This window comes from the organism of the source record quoted next, unplaced genomic scaffold, assembly GCF_019419815.1.
Source record: "Pyrus x bretschneideri cultivar Hongxiangsu unplaced genomic scaffold, Pyrus_bretschneideri_v1 Contig10, whole genome shotgun sequence".
Classification (NCBI taxonomy): domain Eukaryota; kingdom Viridiplantae; phylum Streptophyta; class Magnoliopsida; order Rosales; family Rosaceae; genus Pyrus; species Pyrus x bretschneideri.
Window position 1 is genome coordinate 1,026,256 of NW_025999391.1, and position 13,961 is coordinate 1,040,216.

Consider the following 13,961-nt stretch of genomic DNA (forward strand, 5'->3'; position numbering starts at 1 on the left):
ATTATATTATCCAATCCAATCCTTGATCACAGATTGAATCTAGTATATTATCCGATCCGATCCTTGACGTCAATCGAACACCTAATCCAGTCCTAGACGCCAATCAAGGATTTTGTGCCTTGCTTAATGTACGCTAAATTTTAATTAGGGTTGGTCGACATCAACAAATAATCTCCTCCTTGGCTCAAGTTGGTTCAGAGAGAAAGAATCTGACCCAATTAAAGTAAATACGCAATTAAATGTGTAACATATTGAGTAGACGCCTTCCACTCACCTACCTAAAGCCAATTGACCCAACCACAACATAAGCGTGGCCACAAACAGTCCCATAATAGTACGTTTCTGTAAATGGTTAACAATGACAGGTGCATTATTGTCCTTTTACATCCGATTTAGGTCAATTGAAATTTCCCAAATCAGATAAACCCTAAAACCACAAGGATCCAGTTGTTGCGCAGCGATAAACAAATCAAAATAAGGAGGAGCAGAGTATATTAATGTGTATGAATCAACATCCAACCACTAACCACAGATCCACATTTTCTGCCAGATTAACACCAAATCCTCACTAAAAAAACCTTAACCAAAAAGAAAGAAAGAAAAATTACTACATCAAAAGGAATCATCATTTACTTCATGTTTCCATAGATTGAAATCAAAAGAGATGACCCATAAAACCGCAAACCACGACTACTCGAAACGAGTTTTTGATTCATAGAAACCAACACTTAATTAAGCAAAAACCAAACACACCAGCACCACCAACACAGGCAGACAGACGCTGAACTGGAAACGACTGCTTTAACCCCTGTTCGGGCACTCCCGAGCGAAATGGCCCGACTCACCGCACTGGTAGCACCCTCCAGAAGCACCTCCGCCTCCACCACCGCTACGGCCGCCTCCTCCATAGCCGCCTCCACCGCCTCCGTAGCCTCCACCTCCCTGAGAGCAGTCCCTCGCCATGTGTCCAGACTCGCCACACTTGAAGCAAGCGCCACCGCCACCGCCTCCACCTCCGTATCCACCGCCTGAGCTGTATCCACCGCCTGAGCTGTACCCACCACCACCCGAGCCGTAGCCTCCTCCGCCATACCCACCACCTCCTCGGCCACCTCTACCGCCACCGCTTCGCCCTCCAGAGCCACCGTTAAAACCGTAGCCTCCACCACCGCCGCCTCCACGGCCTCGTCCACCACCCCCACCGCCTCGGCTGCCCTGAACGGGACCCTCCTCTGGGCCGGTCACGTCAACAGCCTTGGTTCGGCCACCGGCATCCTCCTCGACGGTGTACTCGACCGTCTCGCCGTCTCCAAGAGTGCGGAAACCTTCGGATCGGATCGAGGACTGGTGAACGAACAGATCCTCACCGCCGTCGTTGGGGGTTATGAAGCCGAACCCCTTCTGGTCATTGAACCACTTGACGGTGCCGCTCAGCCTCTCACTCATCTTTCTCGCAAATCTCAGAACCCTAACCCTAGAAATTCCCCTCTCTCTCTACCACTGTGGGTCTTTCGGCCTCAGGGTTTGACAGCTACTTATACATCCAACTTGAACGAAAAAGTCCCACTGCCACGTGGCACTCTAGAGAACCCAACCCACGGCTCCCTTTTGCCCACGATCCATCCGACGGCTGGGATATTTTTTATTTACACAGATTTATATGGGCCGCTGGATTCGGCATTGGGATGGCACGATGGAATTCGAATAGTCCATTTCCAGTGGCTTTTTCGTCTTTTCATTCCCACCCAAAATATCTTCCTCTTCTTTCCTCCATGTACTTCTTGTTATTTACCATTTTAACCCAAGGTGGAGGGGCAGTTTCGGGAATCTGGAACATTGTGGTGCTTGGTTTCAATAAAAAAATGTTTAATTAAGGTAAGAGTGTTGATAAACTCATCCTATTGTCTTTTTTTTCCACCCATATTCTAGTATAAATTTAATGTCACTTTTACCCTCTTGTAAAATGACATGTAAGGACCAAAACAAACATGTACTATAGATTGCCAATTTCCTTATGCTCACTGCACATTGCTGGATTGCCCATTTCCTTATGCCCGTGCACCATCTTTGTAAAAGAAAAAAAATTTCTTTCTTTCAATTTAATTATTGTGCACTTCTTGGACAAAATCTCATCTCTTGTAAACAAGTATTTCTACTTTCATTTTTTCTTTTTCCAAGACCTTAATTCTAGGGATTTAATCAAATACGAAACAACCGATTATATATCACTCATCATTACTTCATAACATACATGGCTTTAAACTCTCTGTCCTCCCAGCCCCTTCTTTGGTTCTAATCCCAACCCAAACCTCACCTCCCTTCTCTCTCATTTCCCTTCTTTCTAAAACTTTAAATACATAAACCCCCCAACCCCCCCCCCCCCCCCCACGTTGAATTCCATTGCAATATGCAATACTTGAAATTCATACGAAAAATAAAATATCTAGACTATGCAAGGGAACAAGAAGATGGTTGGTGAGGCAGTTTTGCTACCATGGTGGTGTTCCGATGGTTGGGGGACCTGGGTTGGATGTTGGGAGTTGGTGCGGCACTCCAGCGGAGTAAGGGTGTCAAGGGCTGAAATCACATTAGGGTATTTTAGGAAATGGCAGGTGAGAAAAAAGTGTTTTCTTCTTTTAACACTTTTGAAATTGAAAAAATAAAATAAGATGAGAAAATAAGACAGTAAGGTGGGCGTAATACCACTCTTAAGATGATTTTTGGGGGAAATATGGTGTTAAATTACGATGCAATCCCCATGTCCTCACGTAAAACAAAAATGAGGTTTTTCTTTTCTTTTTTGGGTGAGGTCAACTGGTCAAATAGATGGTTAAAGCCACTGCAGGTAGAGTCTAATCCGCTGCGTCTTTCCAATGATAGGGTTCATGCTTTGGGAGAGTCATTGGAAGAGCTGTACTATACAGTATACACACTTTTTTTTTTATCACTGCATACTTATTTTAATTTGCGTGAATTGAAAAATATTAAGAGATAAAAGAAACAAATGATATGTGAAAAGTAAAAATAGTGTGATAGCATCACCCTAAATGGAATTGAAATAATTTTTCTCAAGAAAATTATCAAGTAATTCATTTATCTCATAAGACTTTATGTTATGATTCTAAATGTGTAAACATAAAAGTTACTTAGTGTTACGGTTTAGTGGTATTCTTCTTCTCTTGTAAGTGATATGTCTTAGGTTCGATTCTCACCAAATGCGAATTTGAAGCACATTATTTCTGGCTCATTGTGAGGCTTAGCTCACTCTCTCACCTCTTAGTGTAGATAATATCGTTTGTTCAAAAAAAAAAAAAACAATGTGCATACATAAAGAACTAATTTAATCTAACACGACTTATAATTGATTCTAATTTTAAACTTTATCACTCAACTAGGTGTATAATAAAGCGACACACGCTAGTTGAATTATTTATAAAAGGTTGTAGTCATCGGATTAAATGAATGAAGAAGATCCATGGTCAAAATTAATAATAGTGTGTGAAGGGTAAAAAAAAAATATGAATAGCACTATCCTTGATAAAAAGAAATTTAAAAAATGTATAATTTCATATGACATTAAAAAAAATAAAAATCCTATTAAATTCAGGGTGGGTAAAATTTTAATGCACCTTCACAAACTTATGCGAACTCTGAGTGAATTACTTCAAAATCTGAATGGGAGATGCTAGATTTACCAAGAGCATCTTCAATGAAAAATGCCTTAAAATGGACTCTTTTTTTTGTTGGCTCAAAAATGGTTAACACTCATTTTAAGTAAATAAATATATTCAACTTTTTTTTACATATTTTGAGGGTGAACTAAAATAGAATCTTTAATTTACATCTTTCTCGTTGAAGTAAAACTAAAATATACATATTTCGAAAATATAAAGTGAGATGTAAATGTGGCTTTCACATCTCAAATTTATATCTCTATTGTAAATGCTTTTAGGCATAGAATTCACTTAAAATCCCTCTTAATCTACCAAAATTAATTATTTTTTAAAATTATAATCAAATCTTGATTTTTTTATAATCAAATTTGATTGAGTATACTTGGATTTGTATAGACATTTAGAATCCAAATTCAACATTCTTAACTTATCTTGTTCCCAGTCTCCAATTCTCTATGACTCAATAGAGAGTATTTTTGCTCACTATCATAACTATAGTGTATGCTCACCATACACCTAATCTTTTGTCATATGTCATTTTACTTAACCTTGTTGAATTTCAATTTATTACCAAAGTCCCTTGACTGTGCAGGCATTAGCATTTCACTTCTCACATACTTCCCTGGCAACTTTATTTATTTTTTTTTTGAAAAATTTAATTTATAATTTCTCTCTCCCTATTTAACGGAAGACGTGTCACAGAACCGAGCGCAATAGCGTTCTAGGCAGACTCCACCCAGTGGGAAAAGACTTTGTCAAGTTATTCAGTTTCTGGTATTTATGTTTATGTTTGCATTCAAATTCATAAATATCAACGTGGATATCCATCGTCCAATTCCCAGAATTTGAGTCGGACCCATTTTCCCTCCACCATCGTTACGCATATTTTGCAGAAGATTTTGAAGATACTGCGTCGGTTTTCGGACGGTTCTCCGCCGGCGTATCGTCCGTGGAATTACTGCGTTTTCTTATAAGAATTAGCTCTAGCCCTCGAAACTGAAATAACCGATACCAAGCTACTTCACTCAGGATTCTTATATTGCGGAAACTTTGTTAAGATTTTTACTCAGGTAATCTTTGAACCCATAGTTCTACCGAGTCGGAGGTATTTCAAGCGGGGAAGAATTACGCATGCATTTGCAGAGGAAGCTTGGAGATCCTACGACCAGTTCGAGGTATATTATTTTACTTTCTTTTTCTTCTTTTTTTACCAGGTGTTTTGTATCTTCATTTTGATGACTTGAACGGAGTACTTTGTTGTAGCTTGTATGTTTTTGCTTACGATGCACAACAAGTGTTTGTAAAAAATGCGTGAATTAAGTTTTTTTTCCTTTTACAAGGCCATGCGACTGCAAAACCAGCTTTTCAATCAAACTATGTGAACTACAAATACCGCATTCATTTCATATATGCAAAACCAGCTTAGTTTGGATTTTTTTTTCTTTATTCTTTGGATATGGAAGGTGCTATATTCGAGAGATGCACTCATCAGGGTACCACTATATCTTTCCCAATTTTTTGCCACACTGCATTCTTTGAAGTGTATCATGAAGTTTGCTCAAGGTTTAGTGATTTGACTTATGGCTCCTTCGATTTCAAAATTTCGATGATTTGGTACATTAAACATCAAGTCTGGTTTGAATGTACATTTACTTTGCTCTAGTCTGATTTTGGTACCTTTAAGTCTAATTTGGTACATTCTTTATTCATAAATTTGGTACATTTTTATTCAGAATTTTGAAAGTTGAACCGCTTTCTTATGTTTGGAGATGGAGGTTGAGGTGATTGCATCTGTACAGGTTGGTAGGCATTGGCAAATAAGAGGCTTTCCTTGCTCATACGCACTTGCTCCAATCTTGAAAAATGGTGCAAGCTCTTTTGATTACCCTAGGGATTATTTGAGCGCTATGATTTATAGTAAAGTCTCCTAAGACAAGGAAGCAACGTGGTAGACCAATGATCAAAAAGGATCAAATCTGCATTGCAGGAAGCCAGACCATCAGTATGTCATGACTTGTTCAATTCTAATATAAATTTATGCTACTCCTATTTTTATTCAGACTCTGAAGTTTGTTTTTACGTTTAAAGTTTGTACCCATTTTGATTTTGGAATGATAATTTTGCTGACCCTATGGATTCAAACTTGGTACAATTTTTTACTCAGAAATTTGGAAGTTTAGCAGTGTGTTGGGTATAATCTATGCTAATTTGAAAGTTTGTATCCTTTTATTGTAGTATTTTAATTCGGCTCAAATCTTGACGAAATTTGAATTTGAAGATTCATATTAGATAATAATGATGAATTTGAAGAACATGTGACATTATTTTGGAAATTTTCAGCTACGAAAATTAAAATCCAAAAACTGAAGAACTCCAATTGAGTGAGATTAATCATGAAGCATTGTCATTAATTTTTGAAGATAAATATATGATTATCATTTGTCCATTAGTATTTGTTCCAGATTATTGTTCAAAAATTGGGGAGATAAAATTCCAACTGTGATTAAATAAATAAACACTTTTGATATTGGATCTCGGGGTAAAGATTGATTTATTATTATTATTATTATTATTTTGGTCGAATCGGGTAAAGATTGATGGACAAAAAGGTAATGCTATTCATATACTTTATTTTTTGAATTGTATCCCTTTCTAAGCAAATGATGGGGATCCTTATGACTCACTAACACGGACCGTTGAATTTTGATCTAACGACTACAATTATTATAATTTTTAGATAGATCCAATATTTGTAGCCGTTAGATCAAAATTCAATAGTAGTGGGTCATGAGGATCCCCACCATTTGCTCAAGAGGGGATCCAATTTCCTTTTTTTTTACTTCTCACATATTTTCTTTTTATTTTTGTTCATTTGATCTTCTCTAATTCATTTGATTCACCAATCGAAAATATCGGTCGAAAATTAAAAAAGGTGGTGTAAGAAATAAAAATGGGTGTGTGGAACCCTGTATAAAATTACTCTCACAAAATAAAATTGCAGCATCATATAAATTCATAAACTTTTTTTGTGGTTGAGAAATAAATTTATGTATTAAACTGTTGACCCTAAAAACTACTGTGATGGTGGTAATGTCGAACACGTTGCTGAATTATGCGTCTTACGACTGCGGTCGAGGAAGGAACTCGTTTTGGCTTGTAGGTTCTAGAGCCTGAAGACAAGGCTATTAGTTTCTTCGAAGTTCATGAATCATCGGCACCGAGCTCGGCCGCTATAATTATATTTGTGCAAATATAAGTGCGCCGAATCAGTACTAAACTGTACGGACACAAATACTCAAAAGAGATAGGCGTTTTGATTGTAAATGTAGTTTGACTGTCGAAATTCAGAACTCTGAAATTTACTTATGAATATCCAAACATAAAATAAGTTCGGCTTCCAATGTGTCGAACGATGTAACTTGGTAACACCTCACTTTATCGAGAAGACTAATGAAATGACCTCTTCCAACAAGGATTTGGAAAATCCTTGTTGACATAGACTTGGATAAATAACCATTCGGTCTTGAAGCAGTAATGTTAAGCCTAATTGAAGGTGCTCCTAGGTCGCTTGATTCTACGGCTCCAGTGCTGTTAAAACTAATTGAAGATGTCTCCGATTACCAACCACAGTGCTGTTAAACCTAACTGAAGAACTATTTGATGAAAGTGTGTGATGAATTTAAGAAAGGTCAATATTTTCTCAAGGATTAGAGGATTTTGTGTAAAACAGAGTTTGCGCAGAACAAATTTGTGTATTGATTTGAAAAGACCTCTTTTCGTTGCACAAAGTCTTGTATTTATAGGGTTGAATAATTGCTTAGCACGACCTGATGGTGTTTGTAGAAGAGTGTGTTATTCACATATCTTATTTAATTTCTCGTACATATTTTTAATTTTTAGCTTTTAGATTGAATAAATTAAAAAAAAATCAAAAAACAAAAATAAACAAAATATATAAAAAAAAAATAAAAAAAAATGTGGATAGTATCACTCTGTTTAGAATTCAACAGCAACTCAAAACTCTGGGAAGGTCATCTATCTTTCAGATAGCCATTGGTGACTTTTCAAACAAAATAAAAGCCTATGTAGGCTTATCGCATCATGCCCAAAAACCTAGCTTACCTAGGCTTCTTATCTCATGATTACCCAAAGCCATCAGCCATCATCTTTTACCCTGTCCAATGCATGCATCCTGATTACAGAGAGACAAAATATCATGAGTATGGATAATTGTTGTTATCTACTTATTTAAAATTGGGGTTAAATAACTATTTAGAGAAATAAATGATTATGAATACAACTGTTTACTAATAAAATTTAAATGTATGATTAAGAGTATTACACGCAATTATAAACGGTTATATAGTATTTTAATACATGTAAAATTTAAAATAAAATTAAAAATAAAAACTAAAAACCCTAAAAGTGTTCAGATTAAGGAATTAACAGGTTCATAAAATTGGGGAAATGTCATAAAAGCAAAGGGGACTGTATAATGTTTAACCAAGGAAAATTAGCTTAAGATTTCATCCCACTGCATTTTTGGGTCTGTGCCCGTTCTACATTCTAACATGCAGTTCCAAATGTCACTGCTGGTTTAATTTTTAACATACACATTAGCTTGAATATTGACATCGAATATTTGTTGTTGTATATGAGAACATTGTGGGGAAGTAAAAAGAAACCGAGTGAATCAGGAGCTCGGTTGTTCCACAATTAGACACATTTTTATGCTACATCCTAGGATAAGTAGACCTTTCACTCATAATTAAAACAATCATATTATCCATTGCTTATTAGGTCATTTTCAACCGAATGAGAGCTAAAGGTCTACGTTTAGCCCTATAGTCCTGCAAGAAATTATATTGTAATGAACAATATCAAATCATATTTTATATCATCTTCAACCGAGTGGGCCAAAGGATCATAGGCCTAACATAGTCATTTGATAAAAAAATCATCTCCAACCGAGAGGGCCAAATGACAATAGGCTAAACATAATTTATTATTTTAATTGAATTAATATAGCTAATTAAATTAAACTACCATATTAAAATAAGATTTTCGGACATATTGGAAGATTATTGAAAGTGGTGGCCATTTGAAAATTATTGAAAAAATTAAAGGAAAGATTATTGGAAGATAATAGAATGTGAAGAATTGAAATAAAATGAAGTAAGATAGTATGGAATGATTAAAAGTATGTGAGAAATGGTGTAGGAAAACAAATTAGAAATATTTTTTTTTGAAAAAAAAGTTTGTCAAAAAAAAAAAAGTGTGCTGGGCTCATCGAGTTGGCTGGAAATGGCTAGCCCACTGGCCGGATTTGGTGGTTTTGGCCGTGTGAGGCCCACAAGCCCTTTAGCCTAGCCCTAGGCTAAAGATGATTTTCGTGTCATTTCGAGCTATTTTTAGCTTTATGACCCTTTGGCCGGGTCGGTTGGATCACCTTATCACTTCTACATATAAGCAAGACGTCCGTTTGTTGCCCATTTTAGATCCCAATACAAAAAATGCTACAAATTATCACCTCTACATATATCCATTGCTTGTTAATGGCGTAATGCATTGCTTGTTAATTTGCTCAAGTAATGAAAGGTATTTTGTTAGCAAATAAATCAATTCTTAGCAAATATATATATTACGTTGAATGATAACAGATAAAAATATTGTCTGTAAACTTAATTGGAATGGTATGAGGACTTAAAATATTGAAATACAGAAACGTATGTTAAATGTACCTATAAATGGGTAAAAAATGGTAAATGGGTAACAAACGGTAAATGGATTAAAACCGGGTAAATAGGTAAATGGGTATACGAGCAACGGCTTAAATAGTTATGATTCAATAACCGCAATTATCTGTCTGCCATAATTGTCGCTCATCCTTAATCCTGATCCACACTTGCATTAGGAGTCAAATCTCCTCTGAAGATTACCCACCTGGCCAAAACATTATCTACAAGCATATGCCATTTTTATTCATGTGATAATCATCTCATCTTGCATGCTCTATTATCTGATGCTGTGGATATCCTCCATGTTAATCATCCGAAATAGAGTCCCATATTACTTGTCCATCTCATCTTAAAAAGATTTCAAGATATTCGCTAATTAGAAATAATTATTAGGATAATGCCATAATAATGTTTCTAAAAATCATTGACAATTATCTTGAGTCAAACGTGTAAAACTGGAATTCTTCTTTCATTGAACGGCTTCAATCGGATGGGGGGATAGTGACAAAATCAAATCTAAACATAACTCTTCTCGAAATTTCAGAAGGAAAGGTGTTGAGTTGGAATCTCATTCTAAATAAGGATTCTTGTGGTTTTGGAGGATCTAGATACAGGAGAACTAGGAACGGAGAGCTTTCCACTCTTTTACACCCTACTCTTTGGTCTTAAGAATGTTGGTTTTAAGAATGAGTGATTGCCTTTCTCTGACCCTTACTGCCTAACTATAAGTGGACAGTAAATGCGGTCCACTTATTGAACAGTGTTCTATGGTTGGTCCGCGATCCTTGGATGCTGAAGGCGTCCTTGGGATGATCTCATAGTTCTTACATGATGGAGACGATGGGGTCGGTCCATGAATTTTTCTTTCTTTTACAGTATTTCGCCCAAAGGGTTAAAGGAAGATAGTGCATCCGATAGTGACAAAATCAGGTCCAAACATAAACAACAATCAGAAATTCACAATAAAAAAATTTCTTCTTATCTCTCTTTGAAGTTTCATACAAAGGTGAAAGAAATGATAAAAGACACGATGAGAAAGCTTCATCCTTTTCAGAAGATTATTGGACCAATTTCGGGTAATGTTTTTACTTTCGGTTTTTCGTTTGTCAGTCAAATATTTTTTATTCTTTTCAACTACTCCCTCACCTTTTGGGTTAGTGCACTCAACTTTCATGATACAGTTATGACCAGAAGATAAGTAGGATCGACCATCGTTAAATCTTAGAACATAAATTGAAGTTCATCAGTAATTCTAATTTTGAATCCAAAAAAAATTAGAAAAAAACTCTAAAGTCTGTTGATAATAATACGAATGAATTATTAAAATACAACCCTAAAAAGTTGTTTATATAACTATAGCTTCAAAAGTAAAACAAAGAGTTAAGTAAGAATAACAACCCAACATTTTAGGATGATTTCAAGTTAATCTTAACCTTTTAAACATTTTAAATAACTAACTAACGTTTTGAAAGTTAGACATTTGTTAGGTCACTGACATTAAGTGAAGACTTTGCCAACATTAAGTGATGACATTACTAGAATTAAATGATGAGGAGGATACTAAAGTAGGTTTTCACTAATCGTTGTCTTTGGAGTTGTAATCCCCTAAATCAACTACTTTTAACCAAGTCAAACCATAAATTCGCTTAGCTAATTGCATTGGTTTTGAGATTTAATGCATCATAGATGACTTGAGACTTAAGACATGCTTTCGTATTTGTCTATGTCATCTGTTAATGATAGTGAACTTAACAAATGTCCATTTTTCAGTTTTGAAATGCAACTTTCTCTCTCCTCGTGAGAGCCTTTCTCTCCGTTTCGTGAGAGTCTTTCTCACTGCTTGTGTGAGCTTTCAAATTCCGTCAAGTAGTTTAGCCGTCGACCTTTGCCTGGGCAAGGGTTGGTGGCACTCCCTTTTCTTTTTCGTTTTCATTTCCTTCTGTCTTTGTCTGCCTGCTTTTCCCCATGGTTTCCAGCCCAATTTTCATCGTTCCCCAAACTAGCCCAAGATCGGAAAGTCCCAGTTTTCATCCCTCAGTTCCACAACTGTCCCGATCTGCAACCACCTCTTTCCATAGCGTTTCACAACTTTATTGGGTGTCTAGAGCTCCGACTCGGGTGTCCACACCACCACCTTGTGTTTGCCGTTTTCGGGTTCATTGCTTGTGGGATGTAATTTTCCACTGGCTTCCTTTGTTTTGTGGTTTCGATCTTTGTTGTGGTTGCTTGTGGATGTTGAAGTTTGCTTATTTTACAATTTTGTGGCTTGGAGTGGCTTGATCTTCGGTGTCATTTGGAGGTATTAGCTGGTGCTGGGTTGGAGTTTGCTTGGTTCAAGGTGCTCCAAGGGTAGCTGGGATAGTAGGTTGCTAGGTTTTTGTTTTGTGCTTTGGGCTCAAATCATTGTTTTGGGTTGGGCTTTCTTTGCTGTGTGGGAGGTCCATCATTATGCTTTGTGCTTCACTTGTATTTGGACCTTCTTATGTATAAATTTGTCCTGTTGGTAATAAAATTTACCTTTGACAATAAAAAAAAATAAAAAAAAGAGTCCATTTTTTTAAACTTTAGGTAGTTATTTGAATGTTTTAAAAAGTTAAGACCAATTTAGGATTCCCACAAAAAATTGGGTAGTTATCCGGACTTAACCCAAAAATAAAATAAGAATAATTAATTCCCAAAGATTTCCTAAAACGGGTAAAATTCGAAATATAGATTTTTGTTAAATAAGTCTCAGGTAATCCATAATACCGACAATAGACCCCTAATTTATGAAAAAGAAGTCTTGAGACTAAAAATCCAGATTTGTCAAAATTGACTCATCTTTGTTTTTTTCCTTGTCGAGTTACTCAAAAAGTCCAGAACATTAACTCTCGCAATATAACAACGGCAACTAATCTTCTAACTCTGAAATTTTCAATTCTGCAATCACTTTCTTCATTAGACGCTGCTTCTTTCTTTTAATTTGTTACATGTCAAATAACTCAATTTCTATGATACGTCAAATGTCTTGCATTTTGATAACTCTTGTACTGAAAAAGACTTTTCTTTAATATAAAAAAAATATAAAACCCAGAAATTTTCACCCACCACATCTGGGTATTGCTATGAAAACATCGGTCCAAAGGCCTTTCTTAAAACTATCCACCAAAGCATTTGACATGAATTAGCCTATGTATTTTGTCTTGTATAGAATTTTTTTGGGTCAATGTCTCGTATACTTTTGGACGCCCGCATACTAACTTCGTGAAAGTGTGATCTTTCTAGGCCCATAGAGAGCAATGGTTAGACCAAACATGATGGTTGACATGTTCTATGGGCTTGTGCAAAGACGTTTACTTCTTATGTTTGACTTATGTTTGAGAATCTTTAATAAATATTTTGAGATTTAAAAGTCACTATCATTTTAAGGTGCATTTGTTTGCCTTTACCAGATTTCACCGAACTGGATTGAACTATAAGAGAAATACTAAGAAAACTCTCTCAAAATGAGATTTTTCATGGACTTTCTGCCACCTCACAGTTTAACGTTAATCATATGCCAGCATTTTAAGTTGCGTTTGTTTGTCTTCACCAAGCCTCACTAAACTAAATTGGGTTAAGAGAAATGCTAAGAAGACTCTCTCAAAATGAGACTTTCCATGGACTGCCTGGCACATCATGTTTAACGTTAATCCTCTGCCAACATTATAAAATGTTGAACCAAAAACATGAGGTGGCAGAGAGTCCATGAAGAGTCCCACTTTTGAGAGAGTCTCCTTAGCATTTCTCTTAGCATGAAACAGATTAAATGCCATAAAGAAAATATCCCTACCAAAGAAACCTTTCAAATTGTTCGAATAAATGGAGACTTTAGATGTGGTCTTTGTCCACCACTATTCTTTGATTAAAACCTTTTTATTTTTAGATTTTTATCAAGTCCCTTGACTTTGTACACCTCAGCATACTAATATTAGGAGAAATGCTAAGGAGACTCTCTCAAAAGTGGGACTCTCTGCCACCTCATATTTTGACATACTGTTTTATAATATTGGCACGAGATTTATCCTTAAACTGTGAGGTGGTAGAGTACAAAGTTCCACTTTTAGAAAGTCTTCTTAACATTTCTCTTCATGCGAAATAAAAGTTCATTTAGTTCAACAAAATTAAAACTCCACGATTCTTGCTCAATTAGGGCTGCAAGATCACTTGATTATCATGTTACGAAAGGATCAAGTGACTTGACCGACAAACCATTGACATACACAATGAGGTAGTCTTACACCTACTACGTCTGGTAGCTCTCTTGAATATGGGATATATCTCATCTTATTGTATTTTCACGGTAGCTAGCTATGCATGTTAGAAGTTACATCAAGTTAGATCTAGGGGATAAAAAGGTTATGGTAAGTTGGTAACAGTAGTACATAAATAAATAATGTCGACTTTAGAAAACCTATGGACCAAATTCCACCAATAATCTCTACTCATATATCACCAAGCTTGCATGTCTTCCAGATTGAATCATTGTCTTGTTCTCTAGTGAATAAAGCAAGAACAAAACCATGTAAAG

The 13,961-nt window shown here is 36.0% G+C and overlaps 1 protein-coding gene across 1 annotated transcript; it reads right to left on the minus strand.

Annotated features, from left to right (window-relative positions):
- Positions 1 to 475: 475 nt before the first annotated feature.
- On the minus strand, positions 476 to 1,518 carry LOC103932384 (glycine-rich protein 2). Its single transcript, XM_018643772.2, has one exon. It carries the CDS (start codon positions 1,444 to 1,446, stop codon positions 802 to 804), a length of 645 nt encoding a protein of 214 aa, XP_018499288.2. The 5' UTR covers positions 1,447 to 1,518; the 3' UTR covers positions 476 to 801.
- Positions 1,519 to 13,961: the final 12,443 nt, after the last annotated feature.

What these genes read in the sequence shown, in the direction of transcription:
- LOC103932384 (XM_018643772.2), bottom strand. Translation starts at nt 1,446, where the DNA reads ATGAGTGAGAGGCTGAGCGGCACCGTCAAGTGGTTCAATGACCAGAAG.